We start from the raw sequence: 16,103 nt of genomic DNA, 5'->3' as shown, positions 1-16,103 counted from the left end.
GTATTTAAGAGCGCAAATTCTCGCTCTTTCCTCCCATTCTGTAATGACTGTCTTGCGTCTTAAAGGAACTTTTCCGATCAATTTTAGCTGGGGCAGGGGAATACTGTACGTAAGGGACGGAGACACAGAAAGCGAAGTCTTGCAAGGACAGTGGCGGAAGTGCTGTAAGATGAGGCGTTCGCCTGTCACTCACTCACCAAGTCTCTGTGCCCTCTTTCTAAAGCGTTCACAGGCTCGCCGAGAGAAATGAATGTCGGTGCGTAGGAGCGAGTGAGCCACCTGCAACGCTGATTTTAGTGCGATCGTGGACGCTGGTTCTTCTGTGCGCTGGGTGTGGGAGAGCTGAACGCCAACGGCGTTAGGTGGGCTAAAAAGAAGGGCTAAACTGATTGCTTCTGAAGTCACGGGAGCCTTTCTCCTGGCAGCTGGGCGAAGCCATCTCCTAACTCCCGCGTTTGGGAATTAAGTGTAAATGGAGTTTCCAGCTTTCTTTCCTAGATTGAACCCGGGTGCAGGGTGGCGCGGGGTTGCGGGGAGGCACCTTCTGGAGTGCCGCTTTGTGTTCCCCCGTCGTCGAGACACGGGTCGAGCGCCGAGGGGAGGGGTTAGTGGCCCAGGCTACTTTGGGAGTTCTACGTGACAACTGCGTTCTCCGGTCAGACTGCTAGGCAAGGGACGGAGGCACCACACCGCCCCCATCTACCGCTCCATCCCCATTCACCCGCCCACCCTCCGGGGCCTCAGGTAGCCGGGAGGCCGGCCAGGGAGTCTCCACCTCCTGGCGGGCGGCAGCCATTCGGCGCGCTCGGAAGCCGAGGAGCCGGAGCCTATTGGCTGCGAGGCCCTGCCAATCTCGGGAGGGGGGTGTGGCGGGGGTGGGGTCTCGGGGCTCCGCGAGTAGGGGCCGCTCACTGCTTGCTGGGTGGTGGGTGAGTTTGAGCGTGAGCGTGAGCCCAGCTACTGTAGACTTGCGAACAGTTCAGAGGGAGCGACAGCGCGCCTGCGAGAGAACGAGAGCGAAGGAGCGAGCGCGAGGGGACCTAGAGGAGACAGGGCGAGAAAGCGAGGGCCCGAGGACCTCCGATTTGAGACTGAATGACCATGGCTGTCTCCGCACCTCCGGTGATCTCCGCAACTTCCAGTGGCGCCGGCGTCCCAGGGGGCCTGTTTCGGGCCGAACCCCTGTATTCGACCCCCGGAGAGCCTCCTCGTCTCACCCCCAATATAATGAACAGTTTCATGGCCAATAACCACAGCGGCAGCGCCGGGGGTGGCGGGGTCGGTAGTGGCAGCGGAGGCAGCGGCAACACAAACACCAACGAGTGCAGGATGGTCGACATGCACGGGGTGAAGGTGGCGTCGTTCCTGATGGACGGCCAGGAACTGATCTGCCTGCCGCAAGTCTTTGATCTCTTCCTCAAGCACCTGGTGGGGGGGTTGCACACAGTGTACACCAAGCTGAAGAGACTGGACATATCCCCAGTGGTGTGTACTGTCGAGCAGGTCCGGATCCTCCGCGGGCTGGGGGCCATCCAGCCCGGGGTGAACCGCTGTAAGCTCATCACCAGGAAAGACTTCGAAACTTTGTTCACCGATTGCACCAATGCCAGGTAAGATACTCGTTTCTTGGCTCGCTCTTTCCCTTTTGCCCTCTTCTGCATGTCGCATCGCCACCATCCAACTTTGTCTGTAGAGAATGAGTCGTAACTAGCTTGCCTCTACTCTCCACGCTGCAAGTGTCTGGGGCTGAAAGAGGACTAGAGGGACTCATTAATGAATTGCCCTTTCGTTCTAGCCCGTGCTCAGTGGCAGGGCTCGGGTCTAAGAAAGTCCCGCACAAACTTTAGTTTGCCGTCCTCTGCCGAAACTTTCCAGCCTTTCGCCCATATCTTGCATGGCTTTTTGGCTGCTTGTGGTTATTTGTTAATTTCTCTATTTGGTTTCCTTTCCTGCTCTTCTGTGGCCATACGGGTCGGAGAGGTTTTATCCTGAACAGGGACACCGAGGGGTTTCTGGGCTAGAGGGCTGGCTGAGCCGTAGCCTGGGCTCCTAAGCTGGCAATCCAGAACACAGCGTTTGGGGATGCAGGGGGTCGGAAGTCTAGAATCCATCCCAGAGGGTGATTCGTTTCCCATTCTGAGTGTTTGTTGTGATAGTGCCTGGAGTGTGTGCGGTGATGGTGGTAGTGGAGTGTGTGTGTGTGTGTGTGTGTGTGTGTGTGTGTGTGTGTGTGTGAGAGAGAGAGAGAGAGACAGAGAGGGAGAATGTGCGCTCATGCCAGCTACGCAAAGCTCCCGTACACGATACAGGATTAACAACAACAACAAAAATATCCCCACGACCACGGATGTCGCTTTCCTGGAATCGTCCCTTTTGGGTCATCTGTAAAGGGCAATGCGGGGCATGACACGCTGGGGCCGGGACCCGGTTGGGGTGTGGGGTACAACTTGGCAGGTTTTCTAGAGAGAACACTTTCAGCTCTTCCCCCAGGCAAACAGTTGGAAGGATCCTATTCCCCCACAGAGACGTTTCCTTAAATGATGCTGGCCCGCTTCTCTGGTTGTAAGTGTAAACCTCCTTCATATCCCAGTTTAGAAGCACCTTATAGAACAAATGCCTGTTTGTGTATGTGCAGAAGCAAACTGTATCCAGTGTTTCTGACTAAAAAATAAAAAAAAAGATAGGGAAGGAAACTATATTCAAGATTATTTGATTTTTAAAGACCCAGACATTAGTCGCCTTAGCGTTTATGGAGCGCTCTTATCTGTTAGGAAAGTACACACTGCGCAGATGTAATTAGCATACAAACCAAGTGTTGTAAACCAGCGCTACTGTTGATCATTTTGCAGAAAACTTCGGCGGAGGTAGACTTTCCCACAACACAACTAAATCATAACATCTCTGGGTTGACCTACTACCACTACCTCAGTTGTCACATTTGTTGGAAGACACCAGTTACTGTGTATAGTCGAAGGACACTGACCCCTTGCAGGCAAACTGTTGCTGACCGCCACAATGAGATAATGCTATGGAACTTACAAGGAAAGCTTGTGTGTTTCTTTCTCCTTTCCCTCTGAGCAGCGTTCTAGCAATTCAATGGAAACCTGTTCCTATGAGAACTCTCACCTGATTCATATCTGGGGCTCCCAGAGCTGGCTTATTCCATCGGACATTCTTAAGGAAGATAGAAGGCCTTAAAACACAAAGGATAGCTGCTCCTTCAATGAAATAAGTACTCGTATGTTGTGGGAGTAGAAAGGACATTTTTATTTGGCCCACCAAACAATTTACGAATACACAAATCCAGGGGGTTATCAGGGACTTCACAGGACGGCCATCTAATTCATTTGTTGCCATTCGAGAAGATTCACATTTAAACAATTGCAGATAGGAAAGCGTATCTTCTCTCTCCCTAGCTCTCCTTACCCCTCCCCCTCCTCTCTCCTTTCCCTCCTCTCTCTCTTTCAAACACCCATATCTAAAGTGGAAGGATTATTACACATAGGAAATTCCTCCTACCTTAGAGTTAAGTTTCACGTCCTTGAGCGTGATTTTCATTTTAAAAACAATAGATTAGTATCTTAATGTGATTTTGACGCTTCTTCTATAAATAGAAACTTTTCTTTAAGGGATTTTTATTAAAGCTACATACTGAAGGGAAAAATGTTAAATTACTCTGTATCCAGTGGCAGGTATTCCTATACTATTTTGGGATATTATATGATGTGTTCTTAGGTTATTATTTTAATTCAGCTAACTTTTACTTACTCCTTATCACGCCATTTACAATGCTAACTTTTTCAGCCTAAATTACTTCTGTGCCTATGCATAAAGGTGATAGAGAAATACTGCAAATAAAAAAGGAACTATGTCTGTGGTTTGATGCATGCACCTCTTACTGCATATTTTATTTATTACATGCATTTATATAATTGTGTTATATGTTATAATATATAATTGTAAAAATTTATGAAACATATTCTATGAATGCAATCCATGAATGAAGATGAGGAAAACTACAAACACAGTTATATTGCAATTTCTAGATAACTAAGAAAACCCCACAATTTCTGTGAAAAACCTAAAGAATGATAACATTACCAAATTTTATTGATGCAGAAGGCTCTCATAATCATGTTGTTAACAACTACAAAATATGATAATGTGTTCCTTAAATTATTCCCAACATCTGGCTGATTTTGTTAGATTGTCAAATTAGTATTGAGATCAACATTATTTCTATGACTTTTCTATTCAAGGAAAAGAAAAGACAGGTGAGAGAGGTAAAGAGGAATAAGGCGCAAGGAAAACAAAATAAGGGTAGATGAGACATGAAGCCAGTAAGAGGAAAGAGATGTAGGACATGAGCAGAATGATACCAGGAGAGGGAGCGAAAGATGGATCAGAAGAACTTACAGAGAAGATGAGCGATGTACCAAATGGAGACTTGGCTAGAGAGCATCGTCCTTCAAGACTCTTGACTTCTTAGCACTTCTAAGTAAAAGGTAGGGAAAGTACAAGGAAAAAACATGTTCAGTGAATGGAAACTCTTATATACTATTTTTAGCTGAAAAAAGAGATTCATCTTCATCTCCTTAGAGATACATTGCCATAATGTATTGTTGAATAGAAGGCCTATTTGTAATGGTGTCATTGACAATTTTCTTTTCGTACATAATAAACATTTCTTCCCTTCTTTGTCAGACAACGCCTGACTTTTAGGATGTTTCAATGTGAAATGCTTCCTGCACTCAATTTGGTAATTTTCAAGGGCTTTAACATACTGGTATGAAGTGGCATTTTGATTTGGCTCGGGGCACATTTTATTAATGTTCACTGAAGAAAAATGAATGTGTAAAATGCATACGCGTGATTGTTTCTTTGATAGTACTAAAAGTCACAAAAAGAACTCTGTCAGTGCCTTATAGTAACTATTTTGTTATTAGATAATTATCAGAATATTCAAAGTTGTCTTCCTAGAAAAGAAGTTGGAAAATAATACCCACCTCTGACACTAGAGAACAGCAAGACTAAAACTGCTATTTATTGATCTATTAAATAAGACAAGTTTTACAGCATTGCAATTCCAACGGGCTACACAGTAGTTTTCCTTGATGCCTTTTGATTTCAGAAACCAATTGCAGAGAGATTATTTTGAGGGTTGTTAAGGAAATGATGATAGAAAAGATCCAAAACAAATGAATGGGAAAGGTGTTATCTTGTTTTAGGTCTTTGCTTCTTGCAGATAAAGCACTGTGATTATTTTGGATTTCTCATATAAGAGAACTTGGAGTTTTAATATGAGAGAGAGCGCCAGCAGATTCAGAAAGCATATGTCTAAACATCTCACTCCTATGCAATGGATTTCACTTACTAAATTCTCCAAAGTTTATTGTGGCAGTAAAATTATAAATTAAAAATTGGTATCCAATGAAAGATCAGCCAACACATTTTAGTGTTATCTCTTTTTATCTACCTATCTATATAAAAGTACCATTATCTGATTTCATCGGCATTTAACTTTATTTGAAGACCAACTGATTAAATATTACTTGGTCATTTACATATAGTTAAATGGATGCTTGAAGTAACAAGAATGTATGATTAAGGAAACATTTGAACTAATCTGGAGACACGATTCAACATATTCGAATGAATAAAATTCAGTTTTTTAAAATAAAATTTTAAGCAGTCTAATTGTGATTTATTGTTATTTTGACTGTGTGAACAGAAAATAAATGGGCTTCCATGGTAAAAAAAAAAAACCAACAAACAAAACTTTATGTGAATTGTAAAGACTTTTACAACAATCTAAAACTACTCTCAAATACTAGAAATATGATGGTTGTAAGCACTCGATGAGTTTGGTTCACTTGATGAATCCAGTTCATAATCCACACAGCATAACATAATCTCCTTTGAAAATTTCTGTTTTCATTCATAGTAAAGCTAAGCAAAATTCCATTTGAAAGGATTTGCAACACTTTCCGGGGCTAATATTTTGTATGACATATTTTCAGAAGTGATAAAAAGAGAAGGTTTTAGGAAGTCATCTGGGCAGTAAATAGAGACATTTCATTTCTCAGGATAATGAGGGTTCGTCATGTTGTCTGCTAGAAGCAGTCACATAGGCAACAATACCCTGTCCTTTCTTAGGACGGTGATGTCAAGATGACAATTAAAGCAATCTAGTCATGTGCCCGGGCACAGAACTTCCACGTGTACATCTGTTTTAAATGTACACTTCTGCGTAACCAACGATTTTTGTTTATCTAAATACTTCAGCTGCATTTCATATTTGTCCCAAACACTCGCTTATTAGGTGATGGACGTTACATTCAAGAAATGATGGAGAATCTGTGGGTATTTATGTATGATATTACCCTCCATGTATAGTGCATGAATGCCAATAAATAATTGGGAAGAGTTAGTTTTCAGACATTAATTTTTTTACGGTTTCACACAGAAGGTCTCTAATACCTGTAGACAATACCAAGTCTGAATTGTTGATACTTTCTTCAGTAAACTTTATGTCTTCATGAAATCCCCAGATGTCTTAAAAGTGCTTCTAGCGGGCAAATATAATTGTGAGAAACCCTAATAAAAATCTATTAGATTTCAGTTGGCATCTAGATCTCCAGTGGCACTTTATCTGATGCATCTAAGGACACAAATGATTTAGGATTGTCCACTCTATATATTTCAAATATGTATTAAAATTGCCCTAATTGGCCCCAACTGGAAATACTCTGTTTTCGAAGAAAGAACATCCCGCCTCTCCCCCAAGGAAAAACAATTCAGTATTAATGATATTCTTGTTGCATATTCAAAAGGTCGTGCTAGCATTTTTACCCTCTTTTTCTTCCCTTTCACCAGCTCAACCTGCAAAACTCTTCACTGTCACTTCAGATCACACAATTCTAAAAAGATAAAACAACATTTAAACACATTTGCTTTGGAAGGGAAATTGAGCATTTGCGCCCAATAAGCCTGATTGTGGAACTGCATGCAAATTGTGTTTTGATTTATCTCTTTTACACTTTTTTCCATTTGAATTGATCTTGCATTAATTTCACCAAGCGGCTCTGTGAGGCTGCAGATGTTGCCCTGTGTTTAATAAATCAATGAGACAGATCTGAATGAATCACTTCAGATGGATTCTCTGCTCGGTTTGATGTCTAGATGTTATTCTTAGCTTGTTATCATGACAGACACATTAAGGTTCCCATACACTGCCAGCAATGTCAAAGAGATTGAAGCTTTTAAAGTGGCGGCAACCCTTTTTCCATTTTCTGCTGTAACAACTGCATTTATTTTTTATTTAGCAATCCGAGAAAAATATCAAACCCCTTGTAAGTTGAGTCATGGGAAAGATTTTTAATTTTCATGCTATCTGAACGATTCCAAAATGGTGGAGATCAATGTAGGAAAACCTAAATATAGTGTAGTTGCTTCACAGTGCCTGCATATTAATATTTAATCATAGTAGGAAAAATGAGAATAAGTAATATATGATTGGGACGCATTGAAAGTGTCACTATAAATAGAATAATGCTGTATCCACATTGATTACCGAAGGGTGTTAGTTTTTAAATCCTTACTAATAAGCTTCCTTCAGGATTTAATATTTCTCTTTAGTAGGAAGGGGAGAGCCTGTCCATTTTGTATTCATCATGTCCTCACTTTGTAATGCTGAAGATCTTGGAGAAGTTTATCACATTTTAGTTATTTCACTTATTTATATTCTGGGTAATTATTTGCAAGTCATAAATCAGTAACGATGAATGCTACTTTTGTAATTTAATTTCTTAGAGTATAGAAAAACATACACATAGAAAAGGAACTTCGTGGTAACTCTAGTGAAATCTATTACCTACCTGCACTAAATATCACAAGTGATACTTTATTTCATTTCATCCATGATTTCAGGACCTTGGTTCTAGGACTGAAACGATTCTGTCAATTGCTGTGAAATATTTTGAATTTAATGTTGTAGGTGTTGCAACTTTTTAGTTAAACTCTGACCTTTGAAAACACAAATTTTCAAAGGGAGATTCAATTTTTCTCTTGTTCAGCTTTCTCAGGGATGTATTTCTTTACACATCAGCTTTGAGAATTAGTTCCTCTTTGCAGGCCTTTACAGTATTCTTTCATTGTAATTTTATTGTTACCTTCATTAAAATAGTAAAATCGGAAATGCTGTTAATGGATACTGTTGAGGTCTCAAATTCTGCAGGAAATTTTTTTATCTCTAGTGGTAGGCTAACCTTGGAAGCTTAGGGCACATGAAATTAAGTTCAATAAAGTTATAGAGGAGTTAATTTTTTTTCACATTTTCCTTAAAAACATAGGACTGTCTTCATGGTGATATCTTACCACAGCCTGCTTTACACCTAAATTTATGTATTAGAATGGGTGAAATTATTGTATTATATTGAGATTGTAAATATAAGATGCAAGAAACATTGTTTTATGCAAAATTGAATTTCCTATAACTAAAGAGCAAACTGATATATGTATTACTACCTGTAATGATCTTCTTAAAAGAGAACCGAATTTGTTGCAGAAATCAAAGCTTCAGATTTGTAATAAAAATTTATGAGGATTAATTTTTAACTTCTAATATTCTAATATCAGCTCTAATATTATGAATCAGCAAGGATTAAGAAATAGAACAATTCTCCTACGATAAAATGATAGCTATTTAGGTTTATACTACTAGATATCAGCACTAACTCCTAACTCTGGTGACGGGTAACCCTTGCTTACCTTTCAAACAGTAGATGCATGTTTATCCAAAATGAGTCTGTAAGAAAGGGATTTCCCTCTCTCTATAGCCTGTGAATAGAAAAACATATACCTAAGTTTAATAATTTATTTTTTTCCCTGGATAGAATCAAGACCCATCCAATTGCAACATGAATTTGCGTGACTTAGCCTCCCCATTCATTTAAAGGAATAACAGTTTTTTCAAGTGTAACTCATTTTTAAAAAATAAAATTAACTTCCACTTGGACCCCTGACACTGAAACTTCCCATATGCTCGTCCTATTTTGACCCATTGCAATTATTTAGTTTATGAAAGAAAATTGTGGTATAAACTTTGTAATTACACTGGAAAAATATGTAATGCAGGAAAGTTTAAAAATAATGAACCGCGGTGTTTTTATTGCTATATAACCAACCTTTCTATTTTTTTTAACAAGTTGACTCCTTAATAGTGTGTAATATAGTGTGTATATTGAGGTATAAAACATTCAACTGCAGTTGTGTCCAATGATCTTGTCAGGTTGCTGGCAACGCTGCCTGGTAACAGCACTTAGTCTGTCTTCGATTCATGTGATGGGTTAAAAAGAAAAAGTAATATTGATCTGTCTCCGGATTAAAGTTTGAAATGGGCAACAGCATGAACACAAAAGGCTTTTTTTTATGATTTCTCAGCTTGCCATTGATCTCCTAGTTTTATTGCATTCATTATTTATTAAAAGAATTTGCAAGCTAAACATAACGTTAAGCTAGTTTGCACACAGGGACCGCACTTAGGAAATTGAATGGAAATTGCATTAGAGATGAACATCTGTGCTATTTTTCCACTCATGTGTTTATGGGTTTGTATAAAAGGTGTATTGGATTAACAGTTACAACCATTATGGCTTACAGCAATATGCTCGATTCTGAGCTTACAGTTATTTGGAAGAGGTCTGTCCCTTCGTTGTTTGTCTAAGAAGTATTGCAATATCATCACAAACGATGTTTACATAAAATTAGTGTTACTGCTATATGTTAGTGCATTATCTACACTATATAGAGATTGTGAGATATTCTACTATATCTGAGGTAAACGCATTAAAAAACCCATACTTAGTTATTATAAGGTTATACTCTCTCTTAATGGCTTTGGTACTAGGGTACATAGGGGCAATTTACACAGTACCTATTTTAAGGATATCGAGTTTACTGCCATATTAAGGTACACCAAATCTACAGAAATGGTATAAAAATTTTCATGTGCTCATTCATAAAATGCTATTATATATATATATATATATATATATGTTAGACCTTGATCCTTCTGAAAAGATAATGAACATAACAGTCACTGAAAACTTCCTCTATTTACTACTGCAGACAGTAGGGTGGAATGCTTTATGATATGGTTCCGCCCTTGAATTCAGTCCAAGAAAGTTTAGTTACAAAAACTCAGAGGGACCTCACCCAAAACAGTTCTCCAAAGGACGAACTGTTAAGTTAGCCCCAAGGGGGAGTCTTTCTCCAGTATAGTCTTTAATCTGTAGACATTTGGAAAAACTCATTCTGTCCACTTAATTATTGAAATTTAAATAACATAAAATAAAAACCTCTTCACAAATATTTTGATCTCTCATGGTTACAGTTGTCGATGGGGTGCGTGTGTGTGCGCGCGCGCGCGCGTGCGCGCGCCGTGCAATGTCAGGCAATGTTCTAGGTGCTATGAATAGAGAGAATAAAACAGCCTCTTCTCTTAAGAAGTTTACATTCTAGAACCATGCTGTCTTTAGCTTATTGAATATAAACCAGGTATCTCCCCTATAATATTTATTAAATTGTGAAATCTTTGAGATTATAAATTTGTGCATAGTCATTGTTGAATAATCTTTAAATTTTCTTTCTCATATCTGTTTCATGTGTTGTATCAGTCAACACTGGATTCTTTCATTTTTGTTTTTAGAATCATACCAGAAAGGGTCAACCAAAAATAGTCAGAGTTATTGTGATATGAAAGAAAATGTTTTAGTTTTTATAAATGTAGAGAATTACTCATGTTATAAACAAAATACATATCAAGAGGATATTTCCACTTAAATATCAGGTATATTTAATCAGGTATAAAAAAACAGGTATTTCCACTGAAGAGTAGCTGTAATTAATTGACTTCAGTATCTTTTCTCTGACATATAATTGTTGCAAGAGCTGTGAGTCCTTAAAAATGTACAAAATTAGTCATTCTATGAGACATTGTAAAGTATGCAACTGTGGGTTAAAACCCATGTTTTTTTCATGAAAAGTTTGCTTTAATTTGTGTTAGAGTTTTAAATAGATCCTCAAGCTTAGAGTTCGATTTGCAAAGAATATCACATGCCAAAGCTTAAAACAGAGAGGAGAGTCATTTGTTTTTATTTGTTCAGAATACATTGACCCTCACATATGTTATATTTAAACATAAATAACTTTGGAAAGCAAGATTATTTGTAGACATGTATAATTAAACGTTCCATGTTAATATTAAGCTTGCTGCTTTGAAAATAGCCTGTGATCTGCTAAACTTCTAAATTTATTTTGTAAAAAGATTTATGATTATCCTCTGGGTTTTTATTTGAGGAAGACAAAAGTGGAGTTCATTCATAGAAAAAATTTACTGCATTGTACATTTCATACATAGTACACAAGTTTAAGATCTCATTTTATAATCCAATTAGAATAGTCGGTTTGAATTCTGCATTTATAACACACACCTATATACAAATATGTTTGTCATGTCATCTGAACACATGCTTAAGAAGTACCTAGTATAAGCCCGTACAAAGGTAATGGTCAAGGGGGAAATCATGATCTTAATAACTATCCATATTTGTATTTGTCTCATCTCCAGATTACCTAGGCACTTGTGAATGTGGTTAACTCTCAGCTAAGCTACATTAACGCAAGAAACAGCAAGTGATGTATACAATTCAAAATTGTGGAGAATTAAAATAGCATTAATTAGGCTTTACAGTACATTATAAAATGTTTATGGCATGCTTACCTGTCTACATATATTTCACTTATTCTAGTAGGAAACTGTATTCCCATTTTATGAATATTCACTGGTGGGAAAGACAGCTAGCCTGGAAACACGCTGAGGTTGCCTTAAGTACGAAATTAAATGCTTCAGGTAGGAAATATCTGAAGTGAACAGGACTAGTGCTTATACAACGTGGCTAAGAGCAGTGTACTGGATGATGTTAGTGATTAACTAAATTAGGATTTTGTTTGAATTTATTTTTCTGTTGTCTGTGGAAAGCGATAGGTACTTAATGGTTACATTAGTCGCTACAGCTGTTAGCAGGTTAAAACGTGGCACGTTGCATAAGGCCGGTCGTTGACTTCATCACCCTTTCCTGTGCTTAGGGCCCCAAATAACCACCTTCCGTAAGTTAAACATTCACTGATACCAGAGTAATTGTGGCTTTTGGGTTAAAATGCATTGATGCCCATGGCACTAGATTAGATTTTTGTGAAGTATTTCTAATTTATAATGGTAAGAGTGAATGGTTTTCAACTTGCAGTTTGAAAAATGAAACATTATATTCTTTTTAAAAAAGTTTTGTTTATTGATTTTTTAAAGATTTTATTTATTTACTTTCAGAGAGAGGGGAAAGGAGGGAGAAAGGGAGAGAAACATCCAAGCGTGGTTGCCTCTCGCGCGCCCCCTCCTGGGGACCTGGCCCGCCACCCAGGCCTGTGCCCTGGCTGGGAACTGAACCAGCGACTCTTTGGTTTGCAGGCTGGCGCTCAATCCACTGAGCCACGCCAGCCAGGGCTGATGTTTTGATTCTTGTATATGCTCTGTCCTGGGATGAAACCTGCAACCTTGGCATATCGGGGCGACACTCTATTTAAGTGAACTACCCGGCAAGGGAGGAACGTTAAATTTTCTTTCTTTCTTTCTTTCTTTCTTTTTTTTTAAATTGTTGTTGTTCAGTTGCTGATCATGTCCTGCCAGAGTGGTCACTTTGATGATGGGAACACGTTGAACACTATGACCTATGAAAAGAGTAGTAACTTCTCCAGAGTTCAGTTGATACAAGTACATTTGCTATGGCCACTTTCTTACATTTGCATTTGTCGTGGATCGGTCCTTTTCATACAAGACGGCTGACAGGTTTCTATCATCTCAAGGGCGTATTCTTTCTCATGAAGTAACATGACGTTTACATCACCCCCGTTCAGTCAGAGTCCTGGGCCTTTCTTCCTTGCAGTTTAGTCCCATTCAATGGAATGTCTGCTCTCCCTGTGTATTTTTTCTTTCCTCAAGACGGTTCTCCATTTTGAAATCTAAAGACAGCCCCCAAAATACCTCTTTTAAGATCTTTTTCTGTATCAGTGGAAAAAATGTAAAAGTATACGTGTCCTACAGACTCATGTTTCGTCAAAGAAGGGGCAGTAGAGCTCAGTAATTTACTTTCTGGCCCAATTACAAGACTGTTGATTTTATTTTATTATAATTTTTAAAAGATTTTCTTTATTTATAGAGAGGGGAAGGGAAGGAGAAAAAGAGGGAGAGAAACATCCCTGTGTGGTTGCCTCTCACACACCCCCCACTGGGGGCCTGGCTCCCAACCCAGGCACGTGCCTCGACTGGGAATCAAACCGGCAACCCTTTGGTTCACAGTCTGGTGGTCAATCCACTGAGCCACACCAGCCAGGGCAGAAGGCTGCTGATTTTAAGGACAAGAGAACTATAATTTGGGTCATGTTAGCATTGACTTAGCTCCATTTGGGCATTGATAAAGGAACACAGCTAAGCAAGAGTGGTGGAAGCTGGAGAAAATATTGCTCATGGGAATATTGAATGGACCAGAAAGTAGCTGGTAGATGAGAGGTAGGCAGTATCCTGAGGGCTGAAAAAGGACTTTCCACAGAGCTCTTGAAGGAATTATTTCCTTGAATTGCATTCATTTTATTTTAGTGGTTAGTTTAAACAGATTCATGAACAGGAACAGAAAGCATAAAAATATTAGCTGTAAAAAAAAAAAATAAAAACACTAAAGCCAAATGTGGAAATGTTATTTCATTTGAGGTGTTACGGCACTTGAAACCATAAGAGCACATTTGAATATGTGTTGTCAGTAAAATAACATTCCTTTATTACACTAGTAAATGTTAACTTTAATTTCCAAAATATTTTATACGGTGTCCATTTACATTTCTTACTATTACTGGTCTGTTAACCTGATTCCAGCTTGCCGTCGCACATTTTTAGAACACATGTTGAGTATGAATTTTTTTTTTAAAAAGGGTTACATTTTGCCTTTGGCTATGTGTGTGAAGTTTTTATTGTATTCAATAGTAACTAAGTTTGCATTTTACGGAGTAATTTGAACCACTGCCTTCGAGATTGTTTAATGAACATTAAAATTTGAATTAAAGGACATCAAAGTGGCATTTTTGTCATTTTTGTATTTAACAAGTCCAGTAAAGTTTAAATATTTCCTTCATGCCTTCTACCTGAAAATATATCTGGAAGTTAAAAATTACTAGCTAGGTATAATAGTAAAAACTTTACATGTATATACTGGTTTATATTTATATATTGCTTCCACATAGATTAGCTAATTTAATCCAAATCTTAGAATAGTATGTTTTTATAATTTTGTTGTAAAATTTCTATATTTGTACATACAGATGGCTGATCGCTTTACCACATGGTGCTTCTGGGGATCACTCAATCTCGCTGAGATTTTTTTTTCACTCAATGCTAAATCAGCATCGCCCACACTTACAATGAAACTTAAGATGCTTCTAGAGAATAATAGCTATTCACCTTCGTGCAGAAGTTCACAGGCTGCAAAACTTATTCGTACACTACTTCACAGCAACATAGGAGGCAGGTCATCCTATCAGAAATTTTAAGTGAGAAGATGGAAATGTAGGCAAGTGAAATGAATTGCTTCGGGTCATACAGTCTAGTACAGCAAGACTAGTTCTTGACTCTAAGCCTTCTGTTGTACCTTCTCGGATACACTATGCTCTCTATGCTCTCTCTGAAGTAGTAAGTCTTGAGAGCAAGACTTGAGCAAACAAGTTTAGGTAGGTGGTGGATTATTCCAGGTATTCAGGAAAGTGCGGAAGACCCAGTGGCGAGAAATAGAGATAAACTACAAGGCGAGATAAATGCTCCACAGGAGCTTCCTGAGAATGTCTTCAGGGTACATGGCCAGACAGGAAATACTGCTTATAAATGATGATGTTTTCAGAAGCGTAGTAACTAACCTCCCTTACTGAACACTCATTTACATATACATGTGCAGAAAGATTTGGGAAACCAACAAAAACTTAAGATTTTGGATGGAAAAGTGAAAGGAATAATAATTCAAAAGAGTGTGTAGATGTGGCTGTAGTTCATCAAAGGATAACCTTGAAAGAATTTATGAAACTGGAACCTAATTACTAAAAACTAGGAATTGTCTCAGGTGTCCAAAATATTATGCTAGGATCTGTTCTTATCTTCAGAGAGCTTTAAATCATGCACACATAAAAAAATTACCATTAATTTATTCATCAAATAGTTATTAGACTAAATAGCCTACTCAGGGACAGGTGCTCTCGTAGGTGCTCGGGATACATCTGTTAAAAATAAAGAGACAAAGATCCCTGCTCTTGAAAAAGGGGTTATATTCTAGAGTATGGTAGTGTGGATGGCGGAAGACAATAAACAACATGTGTAATAAAGAACTCTATTGTACTGTATATACTGGAAGGTAGTAAGTGCTATGGGCAAAAAATAGAGTAAATAGGTCAGGGTAAGGATATGGGGAAATTGGAGTTGGTTGTCATTTTAAATAGGGCCTTCTTGAGAACGTGAGCTTCGTTCACAGACCTGAAAGGGAGAGTTGGCCAAGCCACATCTGGGGAGGGAGCGTCCCGGAGAGAGGACGACTTGACCAGAAGCGCTAAAGCAGGGTCATGCCTAGCGGGTTTGTACAATAGCAAGAAGGCTAGTGCTCCAGGGGCGGCATGGGCGGGGGCAGAGGGGGGGTCATATAGGGCCTCTTATGCCATTTTGAGGACTTGGACTTTTACTCTGAAAGAAGTGCGGAACCACTGCAGAGACCTGAGCAAGGCTGTGGCAGGATTTGACTCAGATTTTTCAAGGATCGCTCTGGCTGCTGGGATGAGAATAGGCTTCAGGTGGGGCAAGAGCCGAAGCAGTGAAGATGCTGTAGCAGTGAATGGGGAGAGAGTCAAGGGCGCGGAGACCATAGTGATAGCGTGGAGGTGTAAGAATTGGTCGGAATCTGGATAGGTTTGGAAGATAAAATCAACAACTTCCTGATGGCTTAGACAACTGAGTGCGAGGCAAA

The 16,103-nt window shown here is 39.2% G+C and overlaps 1 protein-coding gene across 1 annotated transcript in view; it reads left to right on the top strand.

The window, feature by feature from the left end:
• The first annotated feature begins 1,095 nt into the window (after nucleotides 1-1,095).
• DACH2 (dachshund family transcription factor 2) overlaps nucleotides 1,096-16,103 on the top strand; it is a 389,866-nt gene continuing 374,858 nt past the window's right edge. Inside the window, exon 1 of the mRNA XM_054566642.1 lies at nucleotides 1,096-1,610. Coding sequence (XP_054422617.1) covers nucleotides 1,096-1,610 — 515 coding nt within the window. The remainder of the gene's footprint in view (nucleotides 1,611-16,103) is intronic.

The sequence above is a fragment of the Pteronotus mesoamericanus genome, unplaced genomic scaffold (genome assembly GCF_021234165.1).
Source record: "Pteronotus mesoamericanus isolate MK-2021 breed Mesoamerican mustached bat unplaced genomic scaffold, CSHL_Meso_final contig_177, whole genome shotgun sequence".
Classification (NCBI taxonomy): Eukaryota; Metazoa; Chordata; class Mammalia; order Chiroptera; family Mormoopidae; genus Pteronotus; species Pteronotus mesoamericanus.
The sequence above is the reverse complement of the archived record's forward strand: the minus strand, read 5'-3'. Positions and strand labels throughout refer to the sequence as shown.